At 31.0% G+C, this 15,102-nt stretch overlaps 2 protein-coding genes across 3 annotated transcripts; one reads left to right on the top strand and one right to left on the bottom strand.

The window, feature by feature from the left end:
- The first annotated feature begins 3,660 nt into the window (after positions 1-3,660).
- On the top strand, positions 3,661-4,361 carry LOC107031029 (nuclear transcription factor Y subunit B-4-like). Its single transcript, XM_015232225.2, has one exon. The coding sequence runs from the start codon at positions 3,688-3,690 to the stop codon at positions 4,126-4,128; it is 441 nt and encodes a 146-aa protein (XP_015087711.1). The 5' UTR covers positions 3,661-3,687; the 3' UTR covers positions 4,129-4,361.
- A 1,100-nt stretch (positions 4,362-5,461) lies between these two features.
- On the bottom strand, positions 5,462-11,471 carry LOC107010098 (cyclin-H1-1-like). 2 transcript variants are annotated; one of them, XM_015209362.2, is made up of 13 exons: positions 11,298-11,469; positions 11,146-11,196; positions 9,990-10,068; positions 9,754-9,866; positions 9,602-9,675; positions 9,249-9,369; positions 9,093-9,161; positions 8,909-8,953; positions 7,984-8,061; positions 6,387-6,445; positions 6,218-6,305; positions 6,016-6,104; positions 5,462-5,914 (listed from the first exon to the last, which is right to left on the bottom strand). In XM_015209362.2, the coding sequence occupies exons 1-13, from the start codon at positions 11,355-11,357 to the stop codon at positions 5,854-5,856; spliced, it is 987 nt and encodes a 328-aa protein (XP_015064848.1). In that variant the 5' UTR covers positions 11,358-11,469; the 3' UTR covers positions 5,462-5,853. The 2 variants fall into 2 exon arrangements, with proteins under 2 accessions (XP_015064848.1, XP_027773027.1); XM_027917226.1 differs by lacking the exon at positions 11,146-11,196 and having other exon boundaries at positions 11,298-11,471.
- Positions 11,472-15,102: the final 3,631 nt, after the last annotated feature.

Below are 15,102 nucleotides of genomic sequence, written 5' to 3'. Positions count from 1 at the left end.
GATAGAGTAATTACTACACATTTTATTATACATAATTATGTGAGATAAATATATGTTAACGTTGACTTTGAGGGTGTGGGTGGGCTTGACCGTTAAAGTTCCATTTGGTTTAAAATTTAAGTTTTGGACGTTGAATTATTTATCTCAGTTGACAAAGAGATCACATAGTATACAATTAGTGGGATATTGGCCAACTTAAATTGCTGTCCATGTATCGTTTACATGATCATTATCGGGTTGGGGAGTCGTCTTATCCATTAAATTAGCTAAAAAAAAATAACTATTGTTTTGAATGAAAAGATTCAGAAACTTTAGACTCAATTTAAATGCAGGCGTTATTTCATTCTCATAACAAGAATGAACGGTATGCAAGACTAAACAAGTTGCTCCCTCGCACCCAGCTTATGCCAAATGAACTATTGATTAACTGATGCAATTTACTGATTTGATAAGCGATTAAGTTTAGCCATTTTGCTCATTGGGCTCAGTCCAAGACTGGTACTAGCCATTATGAGGAAAACTCCGTGCAAACTGAACTATTGGATACATAGTGTTGCTTCTGGCCCATTTTGCTTTTATCCAAAGCCCACAAATAATCTTTTCTTGTTTTCCCACACAAAATGATCCAATTTGCAAGCTTAAGGTAATCCAGAATAGGATGAAAAATATATATTTTTTTTAATCTAAATATACAACTTATTTTATCATATTTTCTGAAATTTCCTATCATTTAAACAAATAACAAAAATTCTGCTTCTTTTATTCACAGATACATCACTGTTAGATACATTATTTTACACGGCCGTATCAGGATTGGCAATGTATCGCGACGTCGAGTGATGTATTCGAAACTGGCAATGTATCATGATGATGAGACTCGAGGAATATATATTTAAGACCGGAATGCGATGTATCGAGACGTTTTGGAATGTATTCTTATTGCACCAAATTTAAGTGATTTATGTAATTTGAAAAGAAATGGAAATATGATATAATTAGCTCTTAACACTATGAAATTTGTGTAAAATTCCCAAAAATATAATACATTTCAATAGTATATAATTATAATTAAGAGACAAATTATATTTCCGGTCCATTTCCTAATTTCAATCATAAATTGAACATGATCTATCATCTACACATTACAGATCATAAAAAACTATTAAACAAGAAGTTTATTACATTCCTATACATGAAAAGAATATACTTAACTACTTAAAAATAGACCTTTCCAGTGGTGTTTAAGTATATAAAATTCAAGTGATTAATAATATAAACACATCAATCACCATAGTTTAAATATTAAACTCGCAAAACATTGACAGTTTATGAGTCTAGGGTATAGAAATATTACTTGGAATTTAGAGAAGAATATTGTGAATATAGACTATAGAGTTCTGTAGCAATAGTCTAGGCCAATTAGATTATAGACTTTTTTTCAATCTTTTTTTTTCTTGCTGTTTCAACAGTAAGATACTCCACATGTTCCCAAAAATTAACGTGGTGCTTGAGAGTCTAGCTTTATTGATTTTAACATAAAATAATGGCTTGGAATACCTATAAAGTTTCTAACCCTAGATGTGTCAATAAGAGAAGCTTGTTGGTGTTTTTCTTTAAAATATAAATATAAATAAATGGAGTACATGTAAATAAGAGATTGAGCTAATTTGCAAAACTAAGTTTCTCGGACCAAAAAGAATGTTCTGCATAACTACAATTAATTATTTAGTAGTATTATATAATTTTTACATTATAAATTCAATTTGAGTACTGACTTCTGACTATAGTAGGAATATATATATTCACACACTCGAACTCACGATTTATGCTAAGGGTTTTAAAATATGAAAAAATAAACACAAAAATAATATAAAAGGATAAAACATTTAATATATATATTAAACCATATATAAACATGATAATTTTTTTGCTGAAAGAAGATCGTCTATACCCTTAAATCCTACCTAACTCTGATCATGAGCCAATACCATTATCAAGCCGCTTGATAGTTCAGTTAACTTATTGAACTTATATATTGAATGCGTTTAACTTCTTTTTTTTTTTAGTATTTTCCAAAAAAAAAAAAAATAGACATTCTTGCAATTTTGTGGAAAACAATACACATTTTAAAATATAAAATTTTCTATAGAAAGTGAATTTAATATTTTTAAAGTTCATATTATAGTTTCAATTTGAATAAAAATTGTCTACATGCAAATACTTTGATTTATTTAGTCAAAAAGTCTTTTATATGACGAATTAATGAAGAGTATAGTTTGAGTAATGAAAATGTAAAAATGTGTGTCTGACACTAGCATAAATAAATTAAAACAAAAGGGGATAAAATCAAAAAATCTTTTTATTAATTAGAATTTATTTTGTGAATAAAGTGATGAGCATCAAATTAATCGCAAATCTTGTAATAAAATATAAATATTGTCATTTTATCCTCATTTATGGGCTGGCGGCTAGAAAATATTAATAATAACAGCCCACAAAACTTAAATTTAATATAGCAAGAAAAATAATAAGAAATCCTATAGCTATAATACCACAAACAAATAAATTATGTAATTAACATGATCAAGTACACTAAAAGGAATTTCATAATTTTGAGGAAAAATAATATTACTCCATTAAAAGCAGAATCTGCAGTGAACATTCATCATGTGGGGATACAGTATTTCTTTTTTTTAATTAGTAAAATTATAAAAAGTTTAATTAATTAAGGGTTGTGCCGACAAAAACCTAAATCTTATTAGTAATCAAACACTAGGGTTTCGTATTAGTAAATCATTCCTTCCATTTCTTCTCTTTAATTTGATTAATTAATAGCACATGTAAACGTGCATTAACGTTGTCCATTCATTTTAATCTTTAGTGTTAATACTTTTAATTATTTTAAAACCAGTTTAATTAAGGAAATTAAAAATTATTTAGCAGGTACTTAGGAAATTTGAGGGGAGGGGACCATTTCTTATGGTACCCTAACAGACATGACTAAAGCTTAAAAAGTTAAATGATGCTAATCTTCGAATTAGTGGATTCGATTAGATTTTAATTCACTTTAAAACCACTAATCTTGTCAACTTTGACCGAACATTCAAGATTTGAATTTAATTTGTTTAGTTAATTAATTATAAGTACCTAATACTCAAAGTCGTAACAAAAAATATAAACATTTGTAATATTTTTATTTACTTAATTATATGTTCAACATTATTCGTATAATATATCACACTGCTCCATGCACATGCATATGTTGAGTATTACATATACATAGTGCGAAATTCACCTTATCCAATATGGAATACATGTGTATCTACTGTTTTCAACTTAAATATATATATACAGTTAAAAAATCAGAATATATATAAAAAAAATGTGCACGCACTCTGAATTAACATCCACCAACATAAATTCCTAAATCCGCCCATATCAACAACAACAAAAAATCCACAAGTATTTTTATAAAGATATGGTGGATGAACATGTGAAATTGGTACCAATAGCNCAGAATACATGTGTATCTACTGTTTTCAACTTAAATATATATATACAGTTAAAAAATCAGAATATATATAAAAAAAAATGTGCACGCACTCTGAATTAACATCCACCAACATAAATTCCTAAATCCGCCCATATCAACAACAAAAAAAAATCCACAAGTATTTTTATAAAGATATGGTGGATGAACATGTGAAATTGGTACCAATAGCCAATGTAGGAAGGATTATGAAACAAATCTTGCCACCAACAGCCAAAATATCGAAAGAAGCTAAGGAAACAATGCAAGAATGTGCATCAGAATTTATTAGTTTTGTAACTGGTGAAGCATCTGACAAGTGTCACAAGGAGAATCGTCGAACGGTTAATGGAGATGACATCTGTTGGGCTCTGAGTTCACTTGGTTTTGACAACTATGCTGAGGTTATGTTGAGGTACTTGTATAAGTTGAGAGACTTTGAAAGAGTAAGAGCTAATCAAAACAAATTAGGTTTTAATGATGATGATAATACTGATGATGATGATGAAGAAGAAGAAGCTCCAAGTGCTAGTACTACTTCTCTAGCACCATTGGAGATTAATATAATGGAAAGAGTGCAACGTAGACGCTTCAATTAAAGATTTGGATCATTTCTCGATTTGTGCAGTAGTGTTATGGTGATTTTTTGATGTATCGTTTAACTATATGGAGTTTTTTGTCAAGGTGTTTCTATTTCTTTGTCGTTGCTTTTTGTTTCATTTTGCTTTATGTGTGTATGCCAACCTCTAGTTTAAATGCTTGACCACAGTTATTTAAGACATTTTTTCCGTTAATATACGATGGACCTAATGATTTGGAGGTTGACGGATGATTCATTTTTTCAAATTAATAGTACTGGCTTAGAGTGAGAACCCAGTTCATAGTTTTACTTACCAATTATCTGTTGATTGTCTTTTCTTAAGTTATGTTAAAGTTTAATCAGAAGCCTAGACGAAAGATTGTACCTATCAATCCGATAAGAAGATAGAGTAGAAGATAAGGCCCGGAACAAGGTTGATTGAGACTAAGAGAAGAGAAAAGGCAAGCCGGAAACTTCGAACTTCAATGCTTTTCTATCTATCTCGTCCGAACTGAAACCATCGAAAAATGACATAAGAGCTACTTGTATTACATTCCTTTGATCTATCTACGAGAAGAATGTTCTCTCTTTATTCTCTTGAGGAACATCTATCTGTTATCGAAAATGGATCTTTTGTCCTCTAGTATCGGGCATCCGAAATCAGTATCGTTAATTGACAATTTATCTCTTGTAATCATACCTTCACAAGCGACCTTCTAGCATTTATTTTGTTAGATCAATATGTGGTACTAATTAATTAGAGTCTTAGCTTGATTTTTAATCTTGCTTATTCTTGTCATCCATATTAATTAATTAGCATTGGATTAATCAGGATACTCTTTCACCACTCATCGTTCATATTTATCACATGATCGATCTTAGTATATCTTTAAATAGTTATCTACTCCGACTCTCTTGAAGACACTTTAAACTTTTAACTGTGAGGATATATACCATCTAATCATATATCATATTTTTCATAGCTATCTTTACTTATACATATAGATGGTTTTCAAAACTTGTGATTAACCAGACAACTTGAGTTTAATTAAGCATGAATTTTGGAATTAGGGTTTAAGCAGGCAACCTAGGGTTTGTGCAATTAAGGGAATGAGGGGACCACTCTTCCAATATCTTCCTTGAAGAGGGATCCTAGCTAGTGGGGAGCTGAATCCACTGTTCACTAAAAAGTTGTGATTATATTATAATAATATTATTATAGAATTATGCAAACCCTAGTTAATTTGAATTTTGAATGATTTGCACCATATATGTAAATGACATCATTCATGATGCGTAATACCATATGTTTGCTATCGATCTTAGTTCATACACGTAATATAATTTTTAGCTAGCAATTTAAATTTTCAGATATTAAAACAGAAAAATTTGTCCATTCTTACATGCACATCTTTAACAATGCGATCTTCTCTGGGACAAGATGTTGGGGCTTTGACTACATGTTCATCTGAATCATAACTTTCGATATATCTACTAAAATCTGAACAAATATAAGATAAATCCCGTAATTTTAACAATACAATGAGTTCAATGTGGAGAATCATAAACTTTGATCCCATTTCCGCATCTGCTTCTTCTCTCAAACCTAATGCAAATGTAGTAGACGGTGTCTTCCTGTATGACTTGATTTTTTGCTCTATATTTGGAAACTGTGATGAGCAGCAATGATGAACTATTGCCAAATAACATATGCTTGAAGCTACAAACTTGAGTTAAGAGCAGCTCAAGAGATGTCTGTAACCTCATTTGAGCTATCTTTGGATCTATGCTTCCTTTTTTTACTCCTGCAAATACAAACCAGCATCATTTCCTGGCTGGGTGAATGAATTATGGCAAAATCAAAAGATGGAAAAATGACAATCAAATTAGAGTTGATTGAACGCACTTGTCATGTGAACCCGGATCAAGACATGATTTGAGTTTCCGATCAATGTGCTTCACGTCTTTGGAAGTTGGAGTCAAAAGTTTACCAACCTGTTCAAATGCCAGGAGTTCAGGCAGTAAGAGGAGTCAGAAATATTTCCAGATAGAAGAAGAGAAAGATAAACAATTCCAGGCATGCAGTAGTAACAAGATTAAGTACTTGCCAAAGAATCGATGACGTTTATAGAACCAGTAAGTTCTGAAATGGCATGACCTGGCTGATCATGATGTGATAGGACACTTCTCAGGTACCTGGTAGAAGAATCATTATCAAGTTAATAAGACTGTAACCAGATTATTGTGGATCTATCCAAATGAGAAAGGGACTGAGACCTCTCAAAATCGAATATGCCATGCTCTGCATTAGCTCTATGCAGAGCTGTCAATGCCAACTGAAATAAGTAAAAAGAAACTTAAATCAGAAAGTTATCTAAGGTGTACATGTGACTATTATTATCTGTATTCTGTAGCACATTTTAAAAGAGCAAATCATCACAGAGAATGCAAAATCCAGAGTTTTTTAATTGACTGTGGTATCCAACAAGGTCATCAGATGATGAATTTCTCATATGTCAAGTATGGTACCATTCAGTGATCATCAGAAAAAGTTTATCCTTCCTGTGTTTCAATTTTTTCCAAAATGCAGTCTTGTCCTGTGTCAAAACAGATATCATCTAATATTGACTAATCACATAATTTGTCCTGTGCTAAATATGAGTCCTATGGGCACAACCTCGCCAAAATACAGAAGAACTCCGCCAGAATCTATCTACAACCACCTTATGGGCACATAATCCAACTATGAGAGGAGGCTTTCCTTGGTTATAGAAACCCACAGACAACATTTGGAACTGCCAAACTCGCATATTGACAGTAAAGGTAATGAAAAGCATTAAAATGGTCAGAGAAGAAGTATCAGTAGTATGAACCAGAGTTGCAAACAGAGAAGGACCCAGATAATAAATTACGAGTTCGTCCGGAACAAGTAAGTTTGGCTCAAACCTTGCATGTGTGTTTAAATATTCACTAAATAAGTACAAATAACAAACTTTGAACCCAATGAAGTAAGTGGATTATTATAATTTGAACTCGAACACACAATGCACAAATCATGAATTGCCTCTGGGTGCAAAATACTGTGTCTTTGGGTTGAGAGAAAAGGAAACAGAGGATAATTCCTAACTCAAAAAAGAACTACAGTATATTAGTGAAAAAATCACTAGGACAAAACCAATCCTGAACCAACTATGGCATCTCATTTACTATTGTTTAGCTCATCCATAACTAGGTTAAGAAAGTACATACTCAAGATAGATCCCCAGTATAAATCCACATGGAGAAAAGTCCATTGTTCCTTCCCCTTCCCCGCCATACTTACACTTGTGATCGCTCCTCTGGACATATCGTATATGGCATTATATTTGATGTGAATTCCTTTCTTCTCATAACTTAACCAGTTATTGCACTTTATCAGATGTAATTAATGATCATTCTTCCTCTCCCAAAAAGTTCTGATCAATCATCAGACAAAAAGTATAGCCTCGCTTAGTTGTCAGAGATAGTCATAATTTGTTGTCAGGTCTAGTTAGAAGGAGCTTATGGGAAATTATAGCCAGATTGCTTTTTATTAAGCTTCAAATGAACTAGATTTGATCTAGTCTAATCATACTAGGAAAATTAACTGTCAATAGCAGAGGATCCATTCTCCATGTCCACACTCACATGAAAACAAAAAATATGAGAAGGGAACAAACTAATATCAAAAGTTTATGACTGAGTGGAACATGAAACTTTTCTTTCAACAAAGATGAAGCAAGCCTCAAAAATGTATGTATCTGTTAATATAATCCTCTGCAGGTGAGAAGAGCCAGAAATCACATCTATACAGTAAAAATCATTTCAATAGAGGATGTAAATTATAAAATATAACCTGCCCAGGTGGGAATAGAAGTGGTCCATCACTACGCATAATCTTATCTGCTTCAATCCTAGCAGTATCAAGTGCACCCTGTACTTCAGAAGAAAATAAGCTTAGATGGTAGACCATTCCAGAGGTCAGAGTAATATGAATAGAATTATTTCCCATATAAGATGTAAGAACTCAATCAGGAATGACCAAATGAATTCATTATCTACAGAAGATGAATCACGGTTAGTAATGCATCGATGCATGTCAGAATGTTACCAATACTTACGAGGGAAGTTGGATCCTTCTTCTTGTCACAAGTTGAATGCACAAAAATGTTTTGAAGAAATTAATTGAAGTATAAAGAAAGATTTGGTTGGTAGCTCAATCAGCTAGACAGGGATGTATGGTGTGAAACTCTAAGAAGAGATTGAATTATAATAATCACCATATCTCCAACATGCCACCAACTTTAATGATGTTCCAAAAAAAATTGATGATAATCTAACAAGAAGATGCATTAAACTTGATTATCTAAGTAAGAATTAGAAACAATAAAAATGGGAAGAGCGAAATCAGCGTTTGTTCCACTGGAGGGAGATTTGAAGATTTTCAATATCGCATATAGATTACATGGTTTGGGTGGGTTTAACTGCAAAACTACTAGTTATTGAACAATACTGTATGAAATTCAATTGCTAGAAGCCAGAATTTAAAAGGAGCAGAAATAGTTGAATAACATTTTATTTGATAAAAAGATAACTGTATGGCAAAGAAAATAACAATTTGTTTTTTATATGTTAACCTACATCTGCCCCACCACTAACCCCCTCCCAGGAGTCAATTGTGGCCTTTTCCTCCATTTAGATCCCTTCGTAACTTGAATTCTCAAGGTTGAGGGGCTTCTCTTATGAACGACCTTATCTTGTCGGAAGGAAATAACAGTTACCTTCAGTGCCAGAAGCTGGTCGTTATCTTGAGCTCCACAGAACTCCTAAAGTTTCAAGAGCAATAGTCAATAATTGCAGTGAAAAAATCAAGAGTGGAAACAACTACCAATCAAATGGAAGATATCAAAAGGCAACAAAGCAATTACTCTAAGGGGAAGGCTTAACAGATCAACAGAAAAAAACCTCTAAATTACTGATAAAACCTTCGAGTGAACGATATGGAGCATAAGCAATAAGATCAAATCCTAGACTCTGCAAAAGAAAGGTTATAAAAAAGTTAATTAAAGCAAGATTTAAAGGAAAATGTAGAATAAAATAACCTTTAAATAAAATCCATGCCTGAAAAACCAGCATCTCATTATTGAGGATTACATGATGATCCTGTCCAATCCCCTTACCAAGCTCCTCAGCTGATACATGATTTTCCTCTGCCTTGCAAGCTGCATATATGCACGTTAACCTACAAAAAGGAAGACGGAGGAAGCTAGTGAGCTTTGTCTTTGTCAACTATCAACTACTGCATGCATCATTATATGTGGATTCCAAATGACTTTGTTTATTTTAAAATGCACTTCAACTTGAATTTGGCAAAAGTAACTATTATGCAAATGACCAACCAAACATTGCATAAACATAGGGGAAGACTAGTTACGAGTTGGAGAAAGCACAGAGAAGATAGATAACAAGCTTACATAATGTCTTTGGGGTGATGTTCCATCACGGACCACAGCAGATAAAACCTCTTAAAATAAATGAGAGCTGTTGCCTGCAAACAACCATCAGAACTGCTTAATCTTCTAGTTGACTCATTATAGTAGCAGATCCAATAATCAAAACTTTATACCTGAATCTTGCGAGGGAACTTAAAGGCATCACAAACGTCTTGAATTTTGAATTCGTAGAAAGCCCTTAGAAGCTGTTCTTCTTCAACTTTGAGTGGTTTAGGACGCTTTTCAGCTAAAATGCCAACCAAAATAGCAACCAAAAGAATTATGATTATCTACCAAGATTAAAGGGAGGTAAACCAAAAACTTTATAGTTTCTCTAGTTTTACTTTTATCTGAATAAATACTATCTTACCGTTATCTTTCGTGTCATTTTGACTTTCAGCATACGAGAAAGTCCCATCAATATCAACTTCCATTCGAGTTGTTCCAAACTTCACAATAGAATTAGCTATCAGTATTATTTATAAACCCACAAGCACTATAAATCAGACCTATGTTCTGGCCTTCTGGGCCACAAAAGTTTCAGGTAATGCTGCCTATAAAATTAGGCAAATCGTTGAAGCAGTGAGGAAGTATCATAACTGCTTGAAAAAAAACACTAGACCAGCATATAGAATTCATACACCATACACATAAAATGGAAATAAATTTTACACAGTCTAACTCTAAGGGGTAAAAGTTGCACTTAGGACTTGGGACAATCAAGAAATGACACGTGGCAAAAAAGAATAGGTCAAAAGTGACTCAGCAGGAACAACACCAAATGACCAGTAAGGGAAATCTTATTAATGAAAAATCCGCAGTCAAGACAGTCGGGCCCGGAGTCATAACGGTGAAGACAGCCTAGCTCCACAAATAAGGGACCAGCCACCAAGTTGTGACCAAACAAGCTAAGGTTGAGATAAGTTCAGGGGTCCAGCCATAGTGGAAAGAGCCTGAGATCTCTGTCAGTCATTGCAGAAAGAGCCAGAGATCTCTGCCATTCGTCACGTAACTGAAATAAATGTGCAACTGATGGACTTACTGTGGGCTAGTCCATGGAACTTGGTCTCAAAGACTTAGCTATAAATGATCTTATACCAATTCATTGTAAACCATCTGATTTTCACTCATTTTACCAGCATTATACTCTTAAATTATGTTCTTAAGCTCTGAAACTCTATGATTCTATTATTCTGAATAATATCAATAAGACCAAGCTTACCCGGTTCATCCAATTCACTTAACTTATCGCTTCATGTCTATGCCATATTTTCATTTATGTTGCCTTGTTTGTATTGATTAAGCAAACTACAATACACAAATCATATGTTATGGACATCTCAATACGTGTGTGTTTGAACCATGTCTTAAGTATAAAGACTAACTACAGCAACAAAAGGTCAAAGAACAATTTCATATTGCTTTTCATCAAAACAAAACATAATTAGGTGAAAAGGGTATCTCCAACAAAAAGAAAACATATCCACAAGCACACAGAAAATGAAAAAAAAATGGAACTAGCATACCATCTCTAGTGCTTGTTTCGCCCTTTGATTAGCAACTTTATACTTATGTTTCTGTAAATACAGGACACCATTCATAAACCCAAAAACTCAAAATACAAATGGGAAAACGAAAAAAAATGATATTTAAGTTTTGATGAACAATTGTAACTCACAATATCTTGGGGAGTATAAATCCACTTGGTTTTATGAGTAGATGTCATGAAATCCGCCATATCTTCTCTCTGCCGATTCTAATTCTCTTTCCAATAAACTGGCATTTCATTTCTGAAAGACCTTCAAAACTAAAATATAAAATGGTAGCGGTCTCAAAATAATTCTTTATCTTAAATTAAGTAACCAATTAAATTTAACGTAATCGAATGGATTGTTACTTTTTAAAAAAAAAAATAGTGAGAGGTTTCAATGAGTGGTGGGCGGATCCACGATGTCCATTAAGGGTTCGGAAAAAAGAAAATAGTGGTTTGAACCTCTAAATCACTAAGTCAATCTCTAATCTTATATTCACGAGGTTCAAAATCAATATCTAAAAATAAAAATTCTTAAAAATATCTTAAATATACAAGGTAACTTTTTACCAATAAATTCGACTGAGCCTCTCGACATACTTTAGGTCCGCCCCTGGTTTCGATTTATAATTAATATAATTGCATCACAATTGGGGTAATTTTTTGTTTTATGAACCAAATCAAAAATTAATGTTGATTTTAATCATAAAAAAAACAATTAAAAAAATTAATGTTACACCTTATCATAGTCCAATTCAGGATCCTTGTTGTAGCTAAGCAATAGAATTCCAAAATAAATTTTAAAAAATTATCTTATTTCGTAAATCTATAACACAACTAATCAATGTCATCAAAGTAAGCAGTTTGAATTAAGTTTTGATTTCTAGCTTTTGATAAGTAGTAATTTGTTCATATGGCACATATATGCCTTTAAGATACACTATTAAATAGTGTAGGGGGTAAAGGTTATTCATAAAGTTTGTTACCGTATTCAGCTAAAGATGAAGTATTTTTCAAACCGTTTTCCATTAAAATAAAGATCATTTCAATATCGAACAACCAAACACAAACCACTAAATTAATATTCGAATAAATTAATAATTTTTTAAGATGATATATTTTTCTAATCTCGACATTGGATGAATATTTTCTATTTCGGTAAAATATAAGATAATGAATTTTCAGAATAAGTTGATAATTCTTTGAAAGTACAATAAATTTAAGAAAATTTAATGAAATATGATTTCATTGTTTTTCGTTAAAATATTAATTCAGTTGAAGCTCATCTCTAAAAGATTTTACTGTCTCCAAAAGCTCTGGTGTCGTCACGACTACAAATCTTTTTGGCTTCATATGGAATGATCTCTTTTGTATTCACATAATATTTTACTTATTTGATATGTCATTGTTGATTTTGTGACACCTTTTAAATGAGAAGCCGTTTTGGATATGATTTCAATAAATTTCATATGTTGCTTAAATAATTTTTCCTCTCTTCATCATGCATTCAATGTTTTTAGTAAAAATATAATTAATGATATTTAATTATTAAGAACTAATTAGTTCTTCAGTTGATTGATGAACAAAGGAATTTAGTACGAAACACTAAAGAAATAAGTAACACTAAACATTGTGTATGATTAAATTAATTTTTACAATAACTTATTGAATTCACGAATTTATTTCACCGTGAATCATTTAACCAAAAAGATATATATTACAATGAGTCATATACATACATTGTACTAAGACGTATAAATATGATACGTAATTTAGTAAGACACAATGATTTGATGTATTCATTGTATTTATGTATAATAAATTTATTTCTATATGCATTCAATAAATATGCTACATAAATTAGTAAGATTAACTGAATCTGAAAACACTATTTAAATTAATAAAAGTTAATTCATAAATTTAAATAATGTATCCCTTTACAAAATAATAATATTTCATGATCAAAACCACTTATATTAATTAGTAAAATTTTATTGTATTTTATGTTATTACTTTATATATTTATTTTTAAATAATTATTTCAATCATCTATAAATAAAGACAAGAAAAACTATCTAACTACACATACATTACTACCATGTATACTGTATTTATCACTAGTTTAAAATAATACATATACTACAACTTTTAATGTTTATATCATGTATTTTAAAAATTTAACTAGATAAACACATTCTATAAATATGATATTATATAATTATGGGAAAATGCACAAGTACCCCCTCAACCTATGTCCGAAATCCTAGAGACACACTTATACTGTACTAAGGTCCTATTACTCCCCTAAACTTATTTTATAACTAACTTTCTACCCATTTTCGACCTACGTGGCACTAGCTTGAAAAAAAAAATCAACCATTGTTGGGCCCATAAGATAGTGTCATATAGGCCGAAAGGGACAGAAGATTATTAATAAAATAAGTTTAGGGAGGTAATAAGACTTTAGTATAGTATAAGTGTGTCTCTGAGATTTCGGGCATTTGTTAAGGGGTTACTTGTGCATTATCTCAATAATTATCTTAAATTTAAACTCATTAATTAATGGACCATTAACAAGTTAAATTTTTTTCTACTCACATTTGTCGTTATCTTCCTCCCAGCGTATACCTACGCTCTTTCTTCATCTTCTCCTTTTTTTTTTCTTCATCCTCTCAATACATGATTACATGTTCAAATCAACATTACATAGATATGTTTGTTTATGTTGTTTTATTGTCTCCATATGTCTTAGTTTTGTATCTAAGTTTAAGTTCATGATATTCTGAAGTTCAAATTATTTATTTTCACTCATGAATTTCTCAATGCATGGACTTAATCTTCATCCGCCAAGATTCAAGCCGATAATAGATCTAAATATAGGAAAAATCCAATTAAGATTGAATAAAATGGGAATAAGTAATAGGGTTAATTGGTACCGGATGAGTTGGATTTTGGGTTAAAAATAGAGAATAAGGTTTTTTTAATTTTTTACAAAATCGGGTAATTGAGTCAATTTGGGAATTCAGTTTAATCAAGAGTAATTTTTTGGTGAAATTAATGACGGGAGGGGTAAATTTAACTTTATTTTAACTGCGAGGGTAAAGTCAAACAATAAAGTGAAGGTGAGGGGTATTTTTGACCCTTTCCTATTAACAACTTTTATTTGTTTACTTTCACTCATGAATTCCTCATAGCGTGGACTGACTCTTTATTCACCAACATCCAAGCCGAGAATAGATCTAAATATAGAAATGATCCGATCAAGATGGAAGAATTATGTCAAACTTTAATTAACATAATAGATATACCATTAGATACATATCAAGTGCAACAATGTTAGATACACATCTAAGTGTATATGTATCCATTTAAGAGTTCATATATCTGGATTAAAATTATATATATTTATGGAAAAAATAATTTAAGATGCCAAAAAAAGGAAAAATTCTGATTTTTTTTTTGGATTAATGATAAGATAGACACTCTACCATCATAATTTATTTAATGTTCTTAAATTTGTGTGTTTAAGTTACATTCCACATTTAGATACATATAATTACATGTATATGCTTAATGTATATGAGATACATATTTTTTTAAATATAATGCATGAAATTAATACATGATACATCAATTTAATACCTAGATACATATAAAAGATACATAAAATTAAAATAAGATCATACAAATAAATACATGAAATTAATATTAGATCATAACAAATACACAAAATTAATACTAGAAACTTTCGTGATATATATGATCGTGCTTGTATGATACTTATATGTCTAAATATTTGATTTGTTAGACACACTATATATTGATATAGATACATCAAATTATAGAATTTATTATTTTAAGAGTAACAAAATAAAATTAATCAAATTACATGACCAAATTATACATGTTTTTATATTTTATCAATAATATTAATAAAAATTTATTATTTTAA

This window comes from Solanum pennellii, chromosome 1, assembly GCF_001406875.1.
Source record: "Solanum pennellii chromosome 1, SPENNV200".
Classification (NCBI taxonomy): domain Eukaryota; kingdom Viridiplantae; phylum Streptophyta; class Magnoliopsida; order Solanales; family Solanaceae; genus Solanum; species Solanum pennellii.
The sequence above is the reverse complement of the archived record's forward strand: the minus strand, read 5'-3'. Positions and strand labels throughout refer to the sequence as shown.